The sequence below is a fragment of the Triturus cristatus genome, chromosome 7 (genome assembly GCF_964204655.1).
Source record: "Triturus cristatus chromosome 7, aTriCri1.1, whole genome shotgun sequence".
NCBI classification, from domain to species: domain Eukaryota; kingdom Metazoa; phylum Chordata; class Amphibia; order Caudata; family Salamandridae; genus Triturus; species Triturus cristatus.
Genome location: NC_140590.1, coordinates 151,358,081 through 151,377,677, shown reverse-complemented (window position 1 = coordinate 151,377,677; position 19,597 = coordinate 151,358,081). Strand labels below are relative to the sequence as shown.

Below are 19,597 nucleotides of genomic sequence, written 5' to 3'. Positions count from 1 at the left end.
TGTATGTGTGCTGCTTAATGCAGCACACATGGAAGTTACAAAATGCCTTTTTTTTTTTTTAATGATTATGTGCAGGAAGGGTCACCTTCCTGAACATAAACAATGCAAGGCGTTTTGCTTTTTCCATGTGTGCTGCACAAGGCAGCACACATGGAAAAAGCAACAATGAGGAGAAATAAAACATTTCCCCTCGTTTTGCCAACTTAAGACCTGTTTTTCCCTGGTGTTAATTTTGGCGCTGCCTTCTATTTACACTGCCCCTGTGAATAGGGGGCAGCATCAAAATCAATGGGTTTTGTGGTGGAACGTCCACTGCAAAACCCACTACCCACTCCTTTCACGCTAAGCATTGCGCGAAAGGGGGTCTTATTTACATGGCAGCGTTAAGCCATGTTAAGTGGCTTACCGCTGTCTTGTAAATAAGGCGAAGCCCTCATCGACACGCAAACGTTGCAAAAAGTGATGTTTCCATGGTGGTAGGGGTGTGTAAATATGCCCCTAAAATCCTTAGTAGTTCGAGTATTTGTTTTGTGTGCACACATGTGTTTATTGTTTTCGAATTACTGTTTTAACGTTTGAAATTTAAAATCATACTAATTGCTTGGGGGTCCCCGACTTCCAGTGGTGACTCAGTGGGGTCCTCAGGAGTCAAAAGTTTGGGAACCACTGCACTAGTGAGTGCACTAGTAGTGAAGCACTAATTCCACTGATCACACTCAAACACATTTGGTGTAAGATCGCAACACCGGAACCCATATACAGTCCTCGGGATATACCACATACATCCTGAACCAGCAGACTACAATCTTTATATCACGGGCAAGCAAAAGTGCCCACAGGCCAAGGGACAGAATTATGCGCCGATATACGAAGATTGTCTAAGGCTAAACCAAAGCACCCCCGCTCCCCGGACCAAGACACAATGGCAACACCCACCCAAACACACTGCGCTAAAAGGAAATTAAAAACAAGACGTCATATAAATGATTAATCAGAGCACAACAAGGCAAGTCGCTGTGATGGTTAACACAAAGACTGTGCACTCCCTAAAGAAGGCACGGACGCCAATCTGATAACAAAAATAACACACACAAGAAGAAAAACACAGGCAGACACAGCACACGCACATACAAATGATGGGCGTTTTACCATCGTCCTGCCAAGGGCGCTTGGGATATGGCAGCATTTGGAGAGCGGGGAAGTATGGAAACAGAGATCCTGTGACTGTGAGCGCACAAAAAGTTGAGCCGAGGAGAAACATGAGGTGCCGGCAGCCAAAACAAGCATACGAGTGGTGGGCGCGCGCGCCACAGCGAGCGACCCATTTTTAATTATTGCGCCCGTGTCTGGGCACGATAATTCAAAACAGATGTGGCCCGTGCGGGTAACCGCAAGCAATAGGCCGTGCGCGGAGCAAAGGTAGGACATGCACCCGCCTTTGCCCAATTGCGTGCTGTCTTTCTTAGAAAGACGCACGCAAAGCCCAATAGCCTATGACACAAACAAAAACACATGCACGAGCGTGTGGTGAGCTTTCCGAAGCCCTTACATAAAGTCTCGCACAGAAGCGCATGCGCGCTGAGCTAGGCTCGACCTAAAAACCATAAATGGGTGGTGTGAGGGTGGGGTTGCTTGGAATCATGCCCTATTCTGAACAGGTTAGGGATAATAGACCGATGTGATGGTCCACAGAGCCATGTGGAAGACCATAGTCTCCTCGACATGTGTCATCTTACGCATTCTACAGAGAAATACCATACATTCCTTCATCAATGCACAGAACACAATCAACTACTGACTGCTACTTCCTACAGAGGTCCCTTCTTCGTGCACAAGGAGTTCCTCTCCGTAGAAATAACAGACCATTCTACTATTATACAAGTCCTCTTATTGAGACATAGCAAACACAAGGAGATGATGGACAGAGCGCTGAAACTTTTCAGACACCCACCCCCAGTCACAGATCTGGGTTGAATCCATCATCATGCTTTAGCTCACTTCGCCACCTAAGCTCAGACCCAGCCATATGCAAATCGGTATTGACCCTGTGCCTCATTGGAACAATCAAGCACGAATTGCCAAGGCAGGTCTTCCCTGAACCGCAAACAAGCATACTGGGACCAGTTTCGAGGTAACACCCCTCATCAGCCAGGCTAGCTTGAATCCAGTGGCAAATGGAGCAAGGGACCCACGTCTGGGCATACCCTGCCAACTTAGGGCAAACAAAGCAAACACAAGGAGATTATGTACGGAGCACCAAAACTTTTCAGAGACTCACCCCTAGTTACAAGTCTGGGTTGATTCCATCGTTGTTCTGGGTACACCCAGACGTGGATCCCTTGCTCACTTTGCCACTGGATTCAAGCTCGCCTGGCTGATAAGGGGTGTTACCTCGAAACTGGTCCCAGTATGCTTGTTTGCGGTTCAGGGAAGACCTGGCTTGGCAGTTCAGGCTGGACTGTTCCCATGATCAATCATATCATTTGTAAAGCGCACTACTTACCCGTGAGGCTCTCAAGGCGCTGGGGGGTGGGGAATGCTGCTACTGCTCGAAAAACCAGGTCTTGAGGAGTCTTCTGAAGGCCAACAGGTCTTGGGTCTGCCATAGGTGGATGGGGAGGGTGTTCCAGGTCTTGGCGGCGAGGTGGGAGAACAATCTACCGCCGGAAGTCGCTCTTCGGATACAGGGGACTGTGGCGAGGACGGCGGAGCGGAGCTGGAGGGTGGGGGTGTAGAAGCTGAGTCGTCGGTTGAGGTACGCTGGTCCGGTGTTGTGGAGTGCCTTGTGTGCGTGAGTGAGTTATCCTCTTGTTGAGTGTCAGTGTTGTCAGTGCAGGTCTCTCAGGTGGGGTGTGATGTGGCTGCGGTGAGGGCTAGCGAGGATCAGGCGTGCAGAGGCGTTCTGGATGCGTTGAAGCAGTTTCAGGAGTTTGGCCGAGGCTCCTGCGTAGAGGGCATTTCTGTAGTACAGCCTGCTGCTGAGGGCCTGGGTGACCGTTCTTCTCGTTTCGGTGGGGATCCATTTGTAGATCTTACGGAGCATGAGGAGGGTGGTGAAGCAGGAGGAAGAGACGGCGTTGACCTGCTTAGTCATGGAGAGGGCGGAGTCGAGGATGACCACTAGGTTGCGTGCGTGGTTGGTGGGTGGGTGTTGGAGCTATTTCCAGTGCGGTCGGCCACCAGGAGTCGCCCCTGGCCGAAGGGGTGGATCAGAGGATGAGGACCTCCATCTTGTCAGAGTTCAGCTTCAGTCGGCTGTTCCTCATCCATTCGGCGACTGCCTTAATTTCTTCATGGAGGTTGGTTTTGGCGGTGTGGGGGTCCTTGGTGAGCTGGGTGTCATTGGCGTAGGAGATGATGTTGAGGTCGCGTAGTCGGGCGACGTGGGCGAGTGGAGCCATGTAGATGTTAAACAGCGTTGGGTTGAGAGATGAGCCCTGGGGTATGCCGCAGATGATCTTGGTGGCTTCGGAGCGGAAGGGGGGGTGGGGTAGGGGGTGGGGGGCAGACGGTCTGTGTTCTGCCGGAGAGGAAGGAGGTAGTCCAGTCCAGAGCCTTCTCTTGGATCCCAGCATCGTGGAGGCATGTTCATAGTGTGCGGTGGCAGACCGTGTCGAAGGCGGCTGACAGGTCCAGGGGGATGAGGGCTGTGGTTTCTACGTTGTCTAGCAGGGTCCGGATGTCTTCAGTGGTGGCAATGAGGGCAGTTTCGGTGCTGTGGTTGCTCGGAACCGGGACTGGGACGGGTCCAGGATGCTGTTCTCCTCGAGGGAGCGGGTCAGTTGTTTGTTGACGGTCTTCTCGATGACCTTCGCCGGGAGCAGGGAGATGGGCCAGAAGTTCTTGAGGTCCTTGGGGTAGGCCTTGGGTTTCTTGAGTAAGGCGTTGATCTCGGCGTGCTTCCAGCTCTCCGGGAAGGTTGCTGTCTCGAAGGAAATGTTGATGGTTTTCCAGAGATGGGGTGCGATGGCGGTGCTGGCTTTGTTGAAGATGTGGGCAAGGGTCGGACGGAGATCCGGAGTGGATGGTGTTCATGATCTTGATGGTGTCGTCGTTGATGTTTGTCAAGGACAGCAGGCGGTTGGTGCGGATGGTGGTCGTGAGGGCGGAGGTCTCAGTGGTTGTCGGGGAGGTCGTGCCGTTGAAGCGGTCGTGGATGTCTGCGATCTTGCGATGGAAGAAGGTGGCCAGCGAGGTGTTGGAGCTGAGGTTGGGGTTGGAGAGTTCCTTCACGATGCTGAAGAGCTCTTTGCTGTTGTGTGCGTGGTTGTCTAGGCGGTCTTTGAAGGAGGCCCTTTAGGCGGATCTGATGAGGTGATGGTGTTTGCGGGTGGCGTTCTGGTGGGCTGCGCAGCTGTCCGGTGTTTGTTCACGGAGCCAGTTCTTCTCTAGCTTTCGGCAGGTTTGCTTGGAGGCCTTCAGTGAACCAGCTGGATTTCTTGCTGGTGTGACTGTTGGAGGGTTTCTTGAACGGGGCGAGGGTGTTGGCGCAGTTGTCGATCCACTGTCTGAGTTTGCGGGTGGCGGTGTCGGGGGTCGGTGGGGTGGCTCTGGGCAAGGTTGGTGGTTAGCTGGATTTCGGTGACTTTGCTTCAGCAGCGGCGAGGCATCTGTTGGGTGCGGGGGTTTCCGGAAGGTGAAGGGGATGCAGCGATGGTCGGTCCAGTGGAGTTTGGTGGTGTGGTTGAAGGAGACGTGGGGGCTTACGGAGAAGAGGGGGTCAAGCGTGTGGCCGGCAGAGTGGGTGGGTGTTGTGATGAGTTGTTTGAGTCCGAGGTTGGCTACGTTGTCGATCAGGGAGGTGGAGTTGGTGTCGTTGTTGTTCTCGAGGTGGAAGTTCAGGTCCCTGAAGAGGATGTAGTCCGTGGAGGCGAGGGCATGTGTGCTGACGAGGTCGGCGATGGAGTCGCTGAACTGTGGTCGGGATCCGGGGGTTCTGTAGACGAGGGTTCCTCTAAGGGTGATGTTGGGGGTCGGTGTGGATCTGGAAGTGCAGGTGTTCGGCGGTGCTGTGGGTGTTGGTCGAGACTCTGAGAGTGTTCCTGTGGACGATGGCGATTCCTCCTCCTGCTCCGTTGGTGCGGTCCCTGCAGGTGATCTTGTAGCCTTCCAGGACGGCTATGGCGATGCCGGGTGCTGAGGAGGGGTTCAGCCAGGTCTCTGTCAGGAAGGCGACGTCTGGGGAGGTTGAGTCTAGTAGGTCCCAGAGGTCAACGGCGTGTTTGCGGGTGGAGCAGGTGTTGAGGAGAATGCATCTGAGGTAGTTGGGTTCTTTCCTGGTGGGTGGTTTGGCAGGGCGGATGCTGGTGAAGCTGCAGTTCCGGCAGGTGAAAGGTCCTTGGGTGCGCTTCAGGGTGGCCAGGAAGCAGGTGTGTGATCGTCCGAAGTTGAGTGCGTGGAGAATGCTGGCATCGTAGCTGCGTCTGGTGTTGTGGCGTTCGCAGGGGTCAAGGGTTCTGGCGCTGGGCGCAGTCCAGGCGCAGACGGGGGTTGCCTTAGGCATGCCTTCGGTGCGGCCGCGCAGCAGTTGCCATATAAGGGTAGGTGGGAGGGAGGAGCAGCTGGGAGGCAGGAGCGGGGTCGCGAAAGGGCGAGCGGTGGGCGGGGCCACAGGGAAGCAGCTGCGGGAAAGAAATGGGCAGAAATCGGGCACAAAGAGAAAAAAGGAGACAACAGTGACAGAGATACAGTAGTATAGTAAATCAAATGAAAAAAAATGAAAGTATGAAATAGGAAACAACCAGGGGCACAGGTGACAAACAAAGGGGAGAGAGCACAATACCAGGGAACAATGCAAGCAGGAGTGGAGCCGAGGCACAGTGGCCTCGAACCTACAGCGCTGACAAGAGCAGAGGGACACCGGCAAACAGGTGGTGCTGTGCGGTGTAGCGACCTACCTGGAGTCAGGGTCAAGGTTCGCTCTCCTTGACCGCGCAGCGGTCGCCATATAAGGGGAGGTGGGAGGGAGGAGCAGCTGAGAGGGGGTTCGCGAATGGGCGGGCGGGAGCGGGCCGCAGGGAAGCAGCGGCGGGAAAGAAACTGGCGGAAATCGGGCACAAAGAGAAAAAAAGGAGACAACAGTGACAGAGATACAGTAGTACAGTGAATCAAATTTAAAAAAATGAAAATACGAACCAGGGAATAGGAAACAACCAGGGGCACAGGTGACAAACAAAGGGGAGAGAGCACAATTCCAGGGACAAGGTCAAGAGTGATTTTCATATAGCTGGGCCGGAAATTAGGTGGCGAAGTGAGCTAAAGAACGATGATGGATTCAACCCAGATCTGTGACTGGGGGGGGTGGGGGGGGGGGGGGGGGGGGTGAAGACCCGTCTGAAAAGTTTCAGCGCTCAGTCCATCATCTCCTTGTGTTTGCTCTTACTGAGACATACCATGCCGCCCCAAAAAATATTTGAACATATCGGCATCCAGATATAGGTTGCCAGAGCACAAACATATCCTGAACGCGCGCACACAATATAAAATGAGAACCTGTGGTCGGCGGGCAAAGCAATCTGGAGAGGGAAGACAATGCACATTTAGGACATATATAAAAGAAAACAAGCACAGAAACTACACATACTAGAGCAGAACATTATATCCCTAACACATAACTACAAGACCCACGCCACTTCTTAGATGCGGTCTTAAAGCAGAACAATCAGGCCTTTTCATACATGGAAGAGGACTAAGTGAAACTAAACCACAGTCACTATGAGCGTGTAAAAAATACTGAAGGATGACAGATTCCAGCTCCAACAAAAGGCACAGGTTGCTGAACCAGCGACATAGGGCAATTTGAACACGGAGGTCTTCACATCTTACAATGTAGTTCTATAGGATTCCACTCCAAAATATACAATAGCACTCATGAACAGATTTCTAGAACCCTTAAAGATGCCAATGTTAAATTACGAAGGTCAAGTCCAATACAGAGGAGATCTTTCACTAGGAGAGACTCAGAAAGCAATCTCGAATCCTCGCACCTGAAGATCCCTAGGTGACAATGGCATCCCTGGGAATTCTTAACACATGCAAGTCCCATATTGCCCCTGTGCTGCTCCCTGCCATTAAAGAGGCAGGAGAAACCAGAAAGCTGCATCCCATCTCCAATGCAGGAGTAATTGCACTGTTCACCAAGGCAGTAGTCATAGAACCATATCATGGATAAACGTTGACGTCAAAATATTAGCATTGATTTTTGTGAACAGTCTCAGGAAAGTCAATTCCTCACTTATTTACCACTCACAGTTGGGATTTGTGCCTGGGGCCTGATCCAGAAATCGCTTCCTAACCCCTGCATAGCTCCTGTGTAACTCAAGCACAAGCCAGACAAAACAATCGCCCTTTCTCTTGACGCTGAAAATGTTTGACAGGGTAGAATGTAAATGCCTTTTCAGAGTCATGGGCAGATGGAACTAAGATGGACTCTATATCCAGTTCAACTGTGGTTTTTATCAAACATAAGAATTAAAAGAGGTGCAGTAGGGGGCTGTACTATGACCACCCCTTCTTTTATTTTTAGCTTAAGAACCCCTGGTATTAACTATTAAGAGACACAATAAAGAAGTCCCTTATATACGTTTAAGGCTTCATTATTTGTATGGACATTCTAACCAGATGAGACATCGCTATTACAAGTATTCTTCCAATTTTAGGGGAGCAAAATGAATTGGGGGTAAATGTGAGACCATGCTAATGTCTTAAAACACCACCAGCACAACAAACTATGCAATAAAACGGGCGACTAAAGGACTACGATTTTTGGCCATCCATAACAGGGGCTTCGAGATTATATCCAAAGACAAGACTCTCCCACTATTGCACTAGACACGACCAGACAATTATATCTCTATTGGGTGGAGCAGGTACAATAACATGCTTGTGTTCCAAGGATTCGACAATGTCCTATCTATGTTACCCATACTAATACAGAAAACATTATTAAACCGTGTGGAGTCACTAAAACCTGCCATATGGAGAGACACAAGACCACTAACAAAATGGGCAAACTATATGCTCACATGGAATCAGGAAGACTACGAATGTCCAATATCACCTCATTATACCTGGCTAATCTCTTTTCACAGCTAATGTATTTCAAGACATGATTTTAGACCCCTCAACCCGGATTTCAATGGAATTCCACATACTGGCCAGCGAATGTGACATGGATGCATTACACAAGAACTGGCCACCCAGGTTCCTGACAGAAAATCCCATGTTAATCTTATTATTTACAGATGCGGCAAACAATTCAAAAGATGTTCAAAGTAGACCTCCGGGTCCATGCGTCAGTGCCCGTATGCCTAAATAGGAGAATACAAGTAGAAGGTCCCTCAGAGTAGGAATCATGAAAAACACATGGGACTGCTTGAATAGAGCACCTGATGGGTGATAATATAAAAAAGAACTTTCCTGTATTAAAGGAGAAACGTAAGAATTTAAGATCTCCACGAAACAATGCAGTAGATAGGTCCAAATCAGACACTGTCTCAGCTGCAAGATAGGCAAATCAACCACTAGCTTAACACACTCTCCGACTATGCAAACCAGAGATTACTTGTTTGCATGCCCCAGTTATTCTAGTCTTATGACTCCGCCCCTACAATGGCAGCCTCTAAAGTCACGTCAAAGAAGCAGTACATTGAATTCCCTACTGGAATCACAGAAAAGGCTTTTATGGGAATCGAGACATTTTTGATACCTAAACATCTTTCACAATTTATAGTGGACTCCATCGAGCTTACCCAGGGTTTTCCGGCTACAAGATTCTGAATGATGGGCCTATAGGCAAAAATAATGTGACCTAATTCACATTCTATGTGAATGCCATGAGACAAGGCACCACTTGCTTGAGGTACAGAAAATAACCATCAACTACTGAAGAATCTAAAATAGAGCAATTCAATGGCCCGTCCCTCCTACAGAACATGACAGAATGTGGCTTGCCTACCAATCACAGGCGCAGATGGACAGCAACTGCTCGGATCAGTGCTAAAATGTAAACACTTCAATACTGTAGAGCATCCCACTGTTCTATCACTTCAAGAGTGACTGAAGAAAAATGCAAGAGTGGCAAAGTACAAAAGCATGATCTGTAAATTACGCAATCACGTACTGATTTTGAGGCAATTCAGGAACCATTCAATAGGCCCTACATGGATTACTGCGCTCAAATAGAACTGTATTCTTTTTATTTTAGTTAATAAAAGACTAGATTTGGGTACCTATACGCGGCAACAACTTAATGAGGCATGGTCTTCCGATTCATAAGTCACAGCAAATCAACACTGAAGTGAGAATGCAAACACCCAGGAAGGTGCAACATATACTTCCACTATCAAAAAAAATGTATTAAGAATATAGCATAATAATGCTGGATTCATATGGTTTCAGACTGTGGGATTTTATGAGAGTGAAGATAAATTAATTAGCGGATATCATTGGACTGAAAGGTAGTTGAGAAACTACCCTGACAAATATGTTAACTACACTTGCTGTTTGGTATGTGTACATTGAACCTTCTATGTATTCCGTTGCACAGTCTTGTTGATCAAGCTTCACTGATATTCGAGTATGCCAATATAAAACGCAATAAAAGATTACTGCAAAAAAAGAATAATAAAACATTTAAAAAAATATAATTATATTGAAGGCTTGTTGTCTACATTATATGTCCTTTTTACGTGTCAATATGAAATAAAATTCGGATAGGAAGGAACCACTCATTGAAATCCTGCTTTCATTTGTAGGACACAGAGAGATGCAGGACACGATGAAGGGTCCTAGGCCAGCAAACCTATATTTAACACAAAAAGAAGGTAGGTCTTACTGTAGGCAAAAGAACATTCAATACAGTTCTGCTTTTGTTTCCATGTGCGAAAAAAGATCAGGTGAAAGTGTGCCTTAATTACAGTTCTGCCTTTGTGTCTACGCAATTGCAACAGGCATAGGAATATTATAAAAGCTCCCTTGTCACCCACTGAAAAACAAAAGGGGAAAAAATACCCAGCTCTGGAGGCAGTAATGAGCATCCGCTGGGAGCGTAAATTTATAAAAAAGTCTCTGAAAAAATACTTTGCTCCGAGGGCGCATACATAGAAGGTGTCACAATTAAGAAATACGAGCCCCGCTTTCTCATTATTTTCGTACAATTACAAAATAACCAGCCAAGTCAACAAATAAGCAGGTATGATAAAGGTACTAGCTGATACGCAACCCAAGAATGCGAACACAGTGACCGTAATGGCAAGCTTGCGGAAGCCTCAATTAATAATCAAAAAGAAAAAAAAATGCCCCAGCGACAGTAACAAAAAGCGACAGTTGCTGAAAGCTTAAAAAATAGATAAATACTCAGCCCCAGCGGCTATGAGGAAAGGTTGCTAGAAGCTAGAAATAAAAACTATAAGTCAATGCATTCTTATCACCAGCAGAACCCTTGGGTTACCCATGTATGAGAGTTGGGATTAGGAGATAATGAGACTAACGAAAGGCTGCTTCAGTGAAAATATGCATTTCCTGTGAAGTGTTTGACTGTAGTTTTGATATAAAATAGTCACTGCAACGGAATGAGGAAAGACACAGCCAAACTTCCATAACATGAGCGGAGAGAGAAATGCTCCTCTGGTCACCAGCCAAAGCTCACACTATATAGAAGTTGAAGGATAGGTACCAGCATGTCAAGACACAGAATCGGTTAGCTAGACCTAAAATGAACTAGATGCATCATCAAGTGCAGAAAATGGCTTTCACAAATATTTCTGTTTCTTGCTTTCTGATATTTAGATCTCCATTCCAGCATGAACAAACGGATGATCACTATTACAGCAACAGAGACTTGCTGTTTCGGTCTCTTTTTTTAAAGTTGTTTGTATTTTCTCCAAGACTGAAGTGCCTTCAAGTCTGGATTCTACTGTATTTCACAAGTAAAACTGAAGCCTTGCAGCATAGTGAAGCCTAGTCTTCTGTCATCTTCAACCTATACACGTAGCCACTTGGTGCTCTACTTACAGATAACAGCAGCAAGATTCACCAATATATTGATAATGCACAACTCTTTTTGAAAGTCTCCTCTGTTTCAGACATCTAATGCCTCAAACACTGCTTGCATATCATCCAGATCTGAATGCCCAGCACCTAACTCAAGTTTAACCTTTCCAAGACAGAAATTCTGTAATTTACAAGAACAAACAAGCAACAGTACAAACCTGGTTTAATGTGATGAACCCTGACAGCACAGAATCCCAACTTCCCCCGAATGCAGAGTGACCTGGAGACCAACCTCACCCTCAAGTAACTCACTGCCACAAAAATCTGCAATCTTTACCAAAAAAGGTCAAACCATTTCTTTTAGAAAGTGACTTCAGAACTGCTGTGCAAGCCCTTGTATTTCTGCATCTGGGTGGAGGTAATGCCCTACGCCATGGCCTTTTAGACTACACACTAGCACCCCATAGGGGCATCCTACATGCTATATCACGTCCTATCTAGGTCCTGAAGAATTAGGACCACATCACCTTCATTGGCTCCCCTTACCAGCCTGCGCCATCTTCAAAACTAGCTTCATCATTTACAAAGCTATCACGACAAGCTCATAATCTCTGGTGCAACCAGAATACCATCAGACTACAGAATAAGTGTAAAAAAGAAAAAAAAAACTGCAGGACTTTTCAATCTGTGCACCTAGTACCTGGCAAAACATCCCCATATCCACCAGGACCACCCTAAAGCTGCTACAAGTTAGAAGAGGGTTGTAGAATCCCCTCTATAAAGAACACTACATCACAATATATTAACCATCTAGAAGCCAACTTCCTGTCCTCTTACTCATTGACTTTGTTAGTCGTTTACCATGCACAATGCTCCGCTGCTTTTGGGATAGGTTTGCACTATAGAATACAATACATACACACACACAATCACACAATTTAAGAAAAGAAAGCACAATGGATATTTTTGATGAACAGTTCTCCCTAGTGAACAATCTGTGCATTGCTAGTATACACTCTAGTAAGGATATATCTCTAGCTATCGCCTTAGTTTTTCTGCAGATTTGTCACTGAAGATTTTCAACATGGAACATCATAATGTATAATTCAAAGCGGCGCTTACCTTGCATAACTGTACGCAGAGGTAGGTGGCTCCAGCCTGCACACATTTCCAGAAGGCATTGTATTCAGACCTGAACGAGCAATAGTGAGGTCATTATTAGGGTCCAAGACACACATCCACCAGCTAACACAAAACGGCTGTGCTGTCAATCTGTACAGTGCCCCTACATTTTTGTCACATTTGACCATCCTATCCTGCTACAGGATCATTTGACTTACTGAACTGTTGCAATTGATTCCGAACCACGCTATGGACTGAATAAGTGACACGCTATCTGAAAGCCCTTCTATGGAGGTTATGTCAGACTTCTAATACTATTATATTTAAGTACAACCTTTGTCTCTGTTCTGCACCCCAGTTCAATTACATTGCCCATCAGACCTGCTGGTGAAGAGTTCGGTACTGAAAGGATTTGCATGGTTTCCTGATGAGAAGTCTCGGGCTGCAGCCATCCATTCCTTAAGTGTTAACTTATGTTTTGGTAACTTTAAGAGTACTGCAAGGGTCAGTGCTCCTCAAAATATTTCTAAATAGATAGGTCGAGCTTCTCCTTCATTTAAATCTTACCTTTACCGTAAAAATAACTATCTATGCTTATAATACTAAACATTACTAAGCGTTGGTTAAACTTTTGAAAACTGGAGAGCAGCCAAAGTTCTTATGAATTGTTTATCATTTATTTATTTTAGATCTAGCTATAGCAAGACCACGGACCATATTCAAAGACAGTGATTTACAGCATGATACAATCATACAGCGTGCGTGTGGAATAAGGCAGCTTACATTGTCAGTTTAGTTAACAGTATTACAGTACAGAAAACAGTGGTAGTTCACATAGTTTGAAGAACAGTTAATACTGATCAGATCCAAGTGAACAATGCAGGTGTCTGGGGTCCCTTTTTAAAGGGTAGAACAAAGTGGTTTCATGTATATCGGAAAGGCATGCCAGATCTATAGAGCATTTTCAGAAAAGAAAAAGAGCATTTGAGACTGAAAGTGCGTGTGTCCAACATGAGCAACCTTTGAAGGCTTAGGACTCTACAGTTTCTACCAGAGATAGGACGTTTTTCACATAAATATTCAGGGGTGGTTTGTTGATTACCTTCTAAATGATGCAAACTGTTTTATGAGCAAGGTAATGTTCCAGGGAAATCCAATCTGGGGTTGCATGGACAGGTGCGATACAGTCAAAATGGTTTTCTGCTGGAGATCATACAGGCTCCGAGTAAAGAGAAGCTAACTGAGAATGTCTGTCAGTACTGTCGGTCTATAGTTAATGCACAAGAAACTTTGCCCTTCTACTGACAAAAAGCCTTATTTTGCCAAATAAGGGTTTGAGATACCAACTGTAATTGGACTCTATTGTTCATGGTCACCTCTTTCTGGTCAGAGCGGAGCAGCTTGTCAAGTATGAAGTTAAGAGATTTCACAAAGGTGAGTTTTTGGTGACGGTCTCAAGTCCTTAAGTAGTATGAACATTCAGTTATTAGGTCCTCCCATTTGGTAGGGGTGAGCAGGAGGAAGTCAGCTCTGCGTGCTCAGTTTGAGTTTCCTACCAAGCACTCAGCATTAAATGTCCTCAAGGGAGAAGTAAGGACTTTGGGGAAAAGAGATTCATAGTTATATTAAAACATCATCCAGTGGAACCACATAAAGATTCAATAGAAGGAGGCAAGAATTGAGCCTGGAGTGATTCAATATGGGATCTACTAGGATTGAAGAGAGAGTTGCATCTTATGATGCATTACAATATTATTGACAAGCAGGACCTGAAACACGAGCACTGTCCTTCAGTATTAATTTTGTTGTTCAAGAGCTACAGGAGAACTTCACTGTCAATTCTATAAAACCAACTGCAGATAAAATCAAGAAGCACATAGGGCCAGAGTTTTTTTCCTTGAATAGGGTGTGGTCCACAGTTTGGAGGAAGGAGGTTTTGTTGCTGTGACTAGAATAGAATCCAGAAAGAACGCATTCTAAGAGAAGATTATTTCTAGAGAAATGTTCTGTACATTTTTACTGACTCTTAGTGAGGAAAGAGGCTTGTGATGGGCGCGTTATTTTCCACTACTTTAGGGAAAGAGTTCAATTTTTAACATTGAAGCCTGATCTAGTTCATGACTAGTAGTCATAGGCGGGAATGTGCATAGGAGTGGCCCTTAACTAGACTTGATTGTTTGATTCTGGCAATAACGTTCTGTAGCAAACTACTGGTAAAGGGGAATAGGTTCTCCCTGATTACTGGATTTTTCTTGATGAGCAAGATACTCTCAGTTACAGACAAAGATGTCTATCTGGCGAGCTATCACTATTTGCCATGAACTTGTTAACAAAATGAATGGCTATTACGTGTAGACAAGAGCTGGCATAGCAAAGACGTGGTAGCCTTTATGGAATCTCCAGTAGACTGTTCCTCAGTTATACGTTTAACTCTAGCTTTAAAATTAATTTAAAAAACACACACGTTGATAAATAGAAAGCAAATTTTTTCCAACCATTTTTTAAATCACACAGGAATGTGAACATGGCTAATGGCAACTATATACACTATTTATATTTGCTGCAAAGGCTTGACAACATTATAAGCTCAAAGGATGGGAATTTAAAGTAGCATTATAACAAAAATACAAAATCACACCGTCCAATACCTTGCCTGTACAAATGATAGATGTAAGTACCAGTCACAGTACGTCAAGAGACCTCGAAGTCAAAACAGTCAACAATAGTAATCTTTCTGCAAGTAAGGGATCTGCAATTCTTGAATATCATTGTATCTGAAGAGCCACCATATTTGCCACATTTTAACGATCCTTGAACAAAACATGTTTTCTCGGTGTTAATTTCAACTTAAATATGTCAGGTCCCAGTACCAGGGAGAAATTGGCACACATTTTCAACATACTGTCTAAGCAACAGCCAGAATTTTATTTGACTAGTTAATCAATCCCAGATGAAGGTAATTCTGACTTTCTATAAGGAAAATAAATGTACACATATTAACATACTTACAAAATCCATAACGTATCAAAATGGATAAATAACATTTTTAGCTGGTTGCAGTATACCTCTTAAGGAAATATTTAAAAGACCTATGAAGAATCCTCGGGATGAGTTTGCAAACTACCATCTAGGAACAAGCATTGAAAATACAATAGGTCTCGTCTTTGACCAAGTTAAAGCCATTTGCTTTGCTAATGGTATTATGTAGCAAAGCAAATGGCTTTAACTTAATAAAAGGCAAGGCCTATTGCATTTTTAATGAAGCTGAAGCTATGCAAGACTGTAGTGGGCAGAAGAAAAATATGACTCATACAGTAACAGTCCTACGGATTAAGTTGGGTGACTGAAAGCCCCTATAGCTAAGTATAGTATTCAAATAATTTTAGTGAAATCAAAAACACCTTAGCTGATGCTAGAACTAAAAATGACAAGCATTTGCAATGCAATAGGTCTCGTATTAAAGTTTGAGCTATTGGTGTTGCATTATTTAGCAATGCCAATAGCTCAAACTTTAATAATGCGAGACCTATTGCACTGCAAATGCTTGTTTATACATTCTGTGGTCGGCGTTCTGCGTTGTACCTTGGGAACTGGGGTGCATAAAAGAATAAAAATAATCAGTTCCATACGGCACCCTCACTTGCATAAAGTGAGGTAAGATTGCACACGCACCAACTGTTCACAGTACTGAATTACTGCAAAACGACCCAGATAAAAGTTTTTGTAGGTACCTGAAAGTACAAAATGCAGTCTGCCTGCAGTGCTTAAGATCACTTGACGGTTCCCAAGCATGAGCAAGGGTTCTCTCTAGGGTGACCACCTGATTCCAGGTCATTACAGACACAATTTACATTCCTGGGCTTTTATGTGCCAGCCTAATGCATTCTGGGTGTTGTAGTCTTGGTTTACTTCAATTGAACTAGTTAGGCTGGCAAACCTGATAACGATTTGTAGGTGAAATGGTCTGTACTCAAAATAGTATATGTGATGACCTAGAGCGAGTTCCCTGGCACACGCAATATCAGCACAAAAACTAGCACACTTTTGCCTCTGTCGTTCCTTAGAGGTCGACGGTCAATACGAGATACGTCACACTATGTATTCGGTTTGATCTGATCTCAAATTGGCTTCTTAAAGTATGTGCAGAGTGGAGTTCTTGGCATTTGAGCTAATTCATTAGATGACTTGCTGTTGAATTGGCCATGCCCTCGCCGCCATTTGGGTCCAGTGCCGGATGACGATATATTGTGTAGAGAAAAACGATTCCCACAGGAATGTGGAGCTGTGATTCCGGTTCTTCAAACACTTAAGTAATTACATTGTCTCCGAGTGTTGAGTTTTTCCTGAAGGAGGTTACTGGAAAGCTAGCGACATTATGTGGGAGCTGCAGTAGGATGGAACTTTGTGAGCCGTGTTGAGTTTAGTTAAGGTTATGTTTGTTTTAGAACAATCGGTGCCTAGAGGAGGTACACTTGTTGTATTTATTTAATACACATACCCGTCGGCTGACGCGCCTGACACCACGTTCTGCAGTTAAATGTGGTTATTTTAACTCCGTACTTTAACATGTGTTGGTTGTTCTGAAAGAATATATTGTTTGAATTGAATTTTAAATTATTATACATTTAAAGTGTGCTACCGCCACAGCGCACATACCATCATTCCGTAGAAGGGAGCCCGATACTGATGAGTCTGTATCCTCTCAATCCAATGTGATAGCATGGGTAGATCAGGGTGGGTGGTATTATGGTAGCTAGTATTGTGTGCTAACTTTTTATTTGATTGCCGCAGAGCCTTCCAGGCTTTAGTAGGTGAGGCATAAGTGTTTGAAATTCATTCTGTTCTGTATAAACAGGTACTGCTGGTATACAAGATGGGTAGTGACTAAATTGTGTTTTTGAAGCGCGGAAATGACATGCACTGGTGCATTTTGGTCTCTTGTATTTTTGTTTGGGTAGGCTCGCGTACAAGGCTTTGCAATATGTAGCCGGCTCCATCGGGCGCTTCCTCTCAATCAGTGTGCCCAGACTCACTCTGACATGCAAAGGGGACACCAAAGCTGACCGCGCGGGGGCTGCCACGGCAGGTCCGCTCACCCCGACACTCACCTTGATCCATTTTTGTGCCTCGCTGAAGGCTGCCTCGGGGGGCGGCTCCTGCAGCGGCGGCGGCACCCCGGCCAGCTCGCCATCCTCGCGAGCCCGCTCTGCTCCGGAGGGGAAAGCCGCAGCGTGCGCTGACACACGGGGATCCTGCACTGACACCGCTATCCTCGGCTGGGTTGCTTCACAGTGAAATGGATCCAAACAAAAACAGAAGCTTGCGGGTGCGCGCCACAGCGAGCCATGTGGTTTCAGTTATTGCGCCCGTGTCTGGGCACGATAATTGAAACCACATGGCCTATTGGTGTCTATTACGCGCACCAAGCGCGTAATAGAGACCATTAGGCCATGGGCGGAGCAATGCGCCTGCCTGTGGCCAATTGCGTGCAGTCTTTTATAAAAAGATGCACGCAAAGGCCAATCGGGTAGCACTAAAGGAAAAGCACGAGTATGTGCGATTCCTAGGTCTGCTACCCAAACCCCGTTTTTCCCTTACTAAAATGTCTCGTGCTGCGCGAGCAGTGATGCTCACTGCACTGCTAGGCGCATGACCTAAAAAACGAGTAGATTGTGACATAGGACACAAACACAAAAGATGCTATCTAATTTTGTTACTCACTTTAACACACTCATCCGAACTACTTACAATCCTCTCCCCTTTGTAAATAAAACACTAACAGCCTCTTTCACAACATGAAAGCAGCACGCTGAGCAAATTTGAAATATTATATAAAATCGTGGTCCGTTCTATTTACGAAAAAATATATGTTCTGAGACCCCAGAGGCCCTTAGGCTTGGGGAGAAAGTGAATGAGGAAGTGTAAACAGAACACGCAAATGCACATTCTCATCTATAAATCACAGGGCGTGTTGCTTAAATAAGTAAAACAGAAAGCCCTGCCCAAACAAAGACAAGAAAACACAGGCAGATAGATACCAGCTTGGAAACTTATACTGAAGGGCTCATTAGCAGATCATATAAACAGCCCTGGCACGTGCATGGCCTATGCACTGGAAAGGGAGAACACCAGGAAAGGAGAGAGACGCACAGGACCACCGTGAAAGGGGACACTGACATGATTAGACAGCGACACAAGAAACAAAATAAACACACCGACGGAAACACAGATAGACAAGCACCAAACAAAAAGAGGAAAAAGGCACCCAAGAGCTGGGAAACAAATAAGGAATCATAACGAACTGAAAGGTACATGTAAGTCAAAAGTACCTACAAAGTTAGTGAGAGATGCACAAGAGAATGTTGTAAGTTGGCCAATAGAAAGAAGGACAGCAAGAGAACGAAAGTGGAGATCAAAAAAGGCAAGGAAAGAGGGCAGAGGCGAGCAGATCGAATAATAAACAATATACATAGACACTTGTGCAGACTGAAAGAAACCTGCCCCACCGCAACCAGACAGTGTGGCTGCAGGTTTGGGGTACACTAGCTTCTGGACTCCGTCGGACCGTGCAAAGCCATTTAATAACTAAAATTAAAATCAGAGCATTGGATTGCAACAAAATAAACAAACACTGTGTGAAAGAGACCCCGGCGGCAAAATCTACAATATCCTGGAAGGCAGCAGCTCTGCCGAGCCAGTGAGGCTCCGCGAAGGCGGGAATCGGGTTCCACTGTCGCCCCGGGGCAATTCAGGCACCTCCGAGCTGCCCTCCGCGCAGTGACAAGGGCAGCCCTGCCCGACCGGTTCCAGCGACTGGAACAACGGATCCTTTCTGTGCAAAGTCCCCAGCCACTGCCCTTTCTGTGTCCGGCTTCACACTGTCAGTATGGAGTTAGAGGGCATAAAGAAGAAAGAAAGAACAAAAGTGCAATGGGGTAGGAAAAACCCGCCTTAGAGCAGAATAAAAATATAGGAAAAACAAAGCTACCGTATTGCAACGCATGTTAATTGTCTTTTTATATATGTATTGTCTGAACATGCACTTGTGATACCAATATTTTTATAAAATGATAAATATGTTTTGATAAGTGAAGTAAACTACATTCCTGTGGGGCATTGTTATTCTGGATATATCACCGAATTCAAAAAAATTGAAGAGGAGGAAGTGTGTTTCGGCTGTTTATTGCCGAATTTTTCCTGGTTCTTCCCCCTCATTAATGATACCTTCAGGGACCCACTTATGCATTTTACCAATAATCCTGTTGAGCCCTGGCAGTGAACATGGAAGCAGGCTATCTGAGACCAGCGCGACCACGTGTGTGGCTGGAGGTGTCTGGCAGCCACCTTGGCCGCGAGTACAGCCACGTTGTTGGTGGAGGTGTGTGGCTGGCTCGGTCCCCCTGCTGTCCCGGCTGTGAGGGCCTGCCTGGGGGCACCGCTGCAGGTACTAAAGTCTTTTGCCCAGGCAGAGTGCCCAAATCAC

The 19,597-nt window shown here is 45.6% G+C and overlaps 1 protein-coding gene across 3 annotated transcripts in view; it reads right to left on the bottom strand.

Annotated features, from left to right (window-relative positions):
* TMEM147 (transmembrane protein 147) overlaps window positions 1-19,597 on the bottom strand; it is a 69,752-nt gene that overhangs the window by 22,330 nt on the left and 27,825 nt on the right. For all 3 annotated transcript variants that reach the window (XM_085615884.1, XM_085615883.1, XM_085615885.1), the window contains exon 3: window positions 12,115-12,184. In XM_085615884.1, the coding sequence (XP_085472010.1) occupies window positions 12,115-12,184 (70 nt within the window). The remainder of the gene's footprint in view (window positions 1-12,114; window positions 12,185-19,597) is intronic.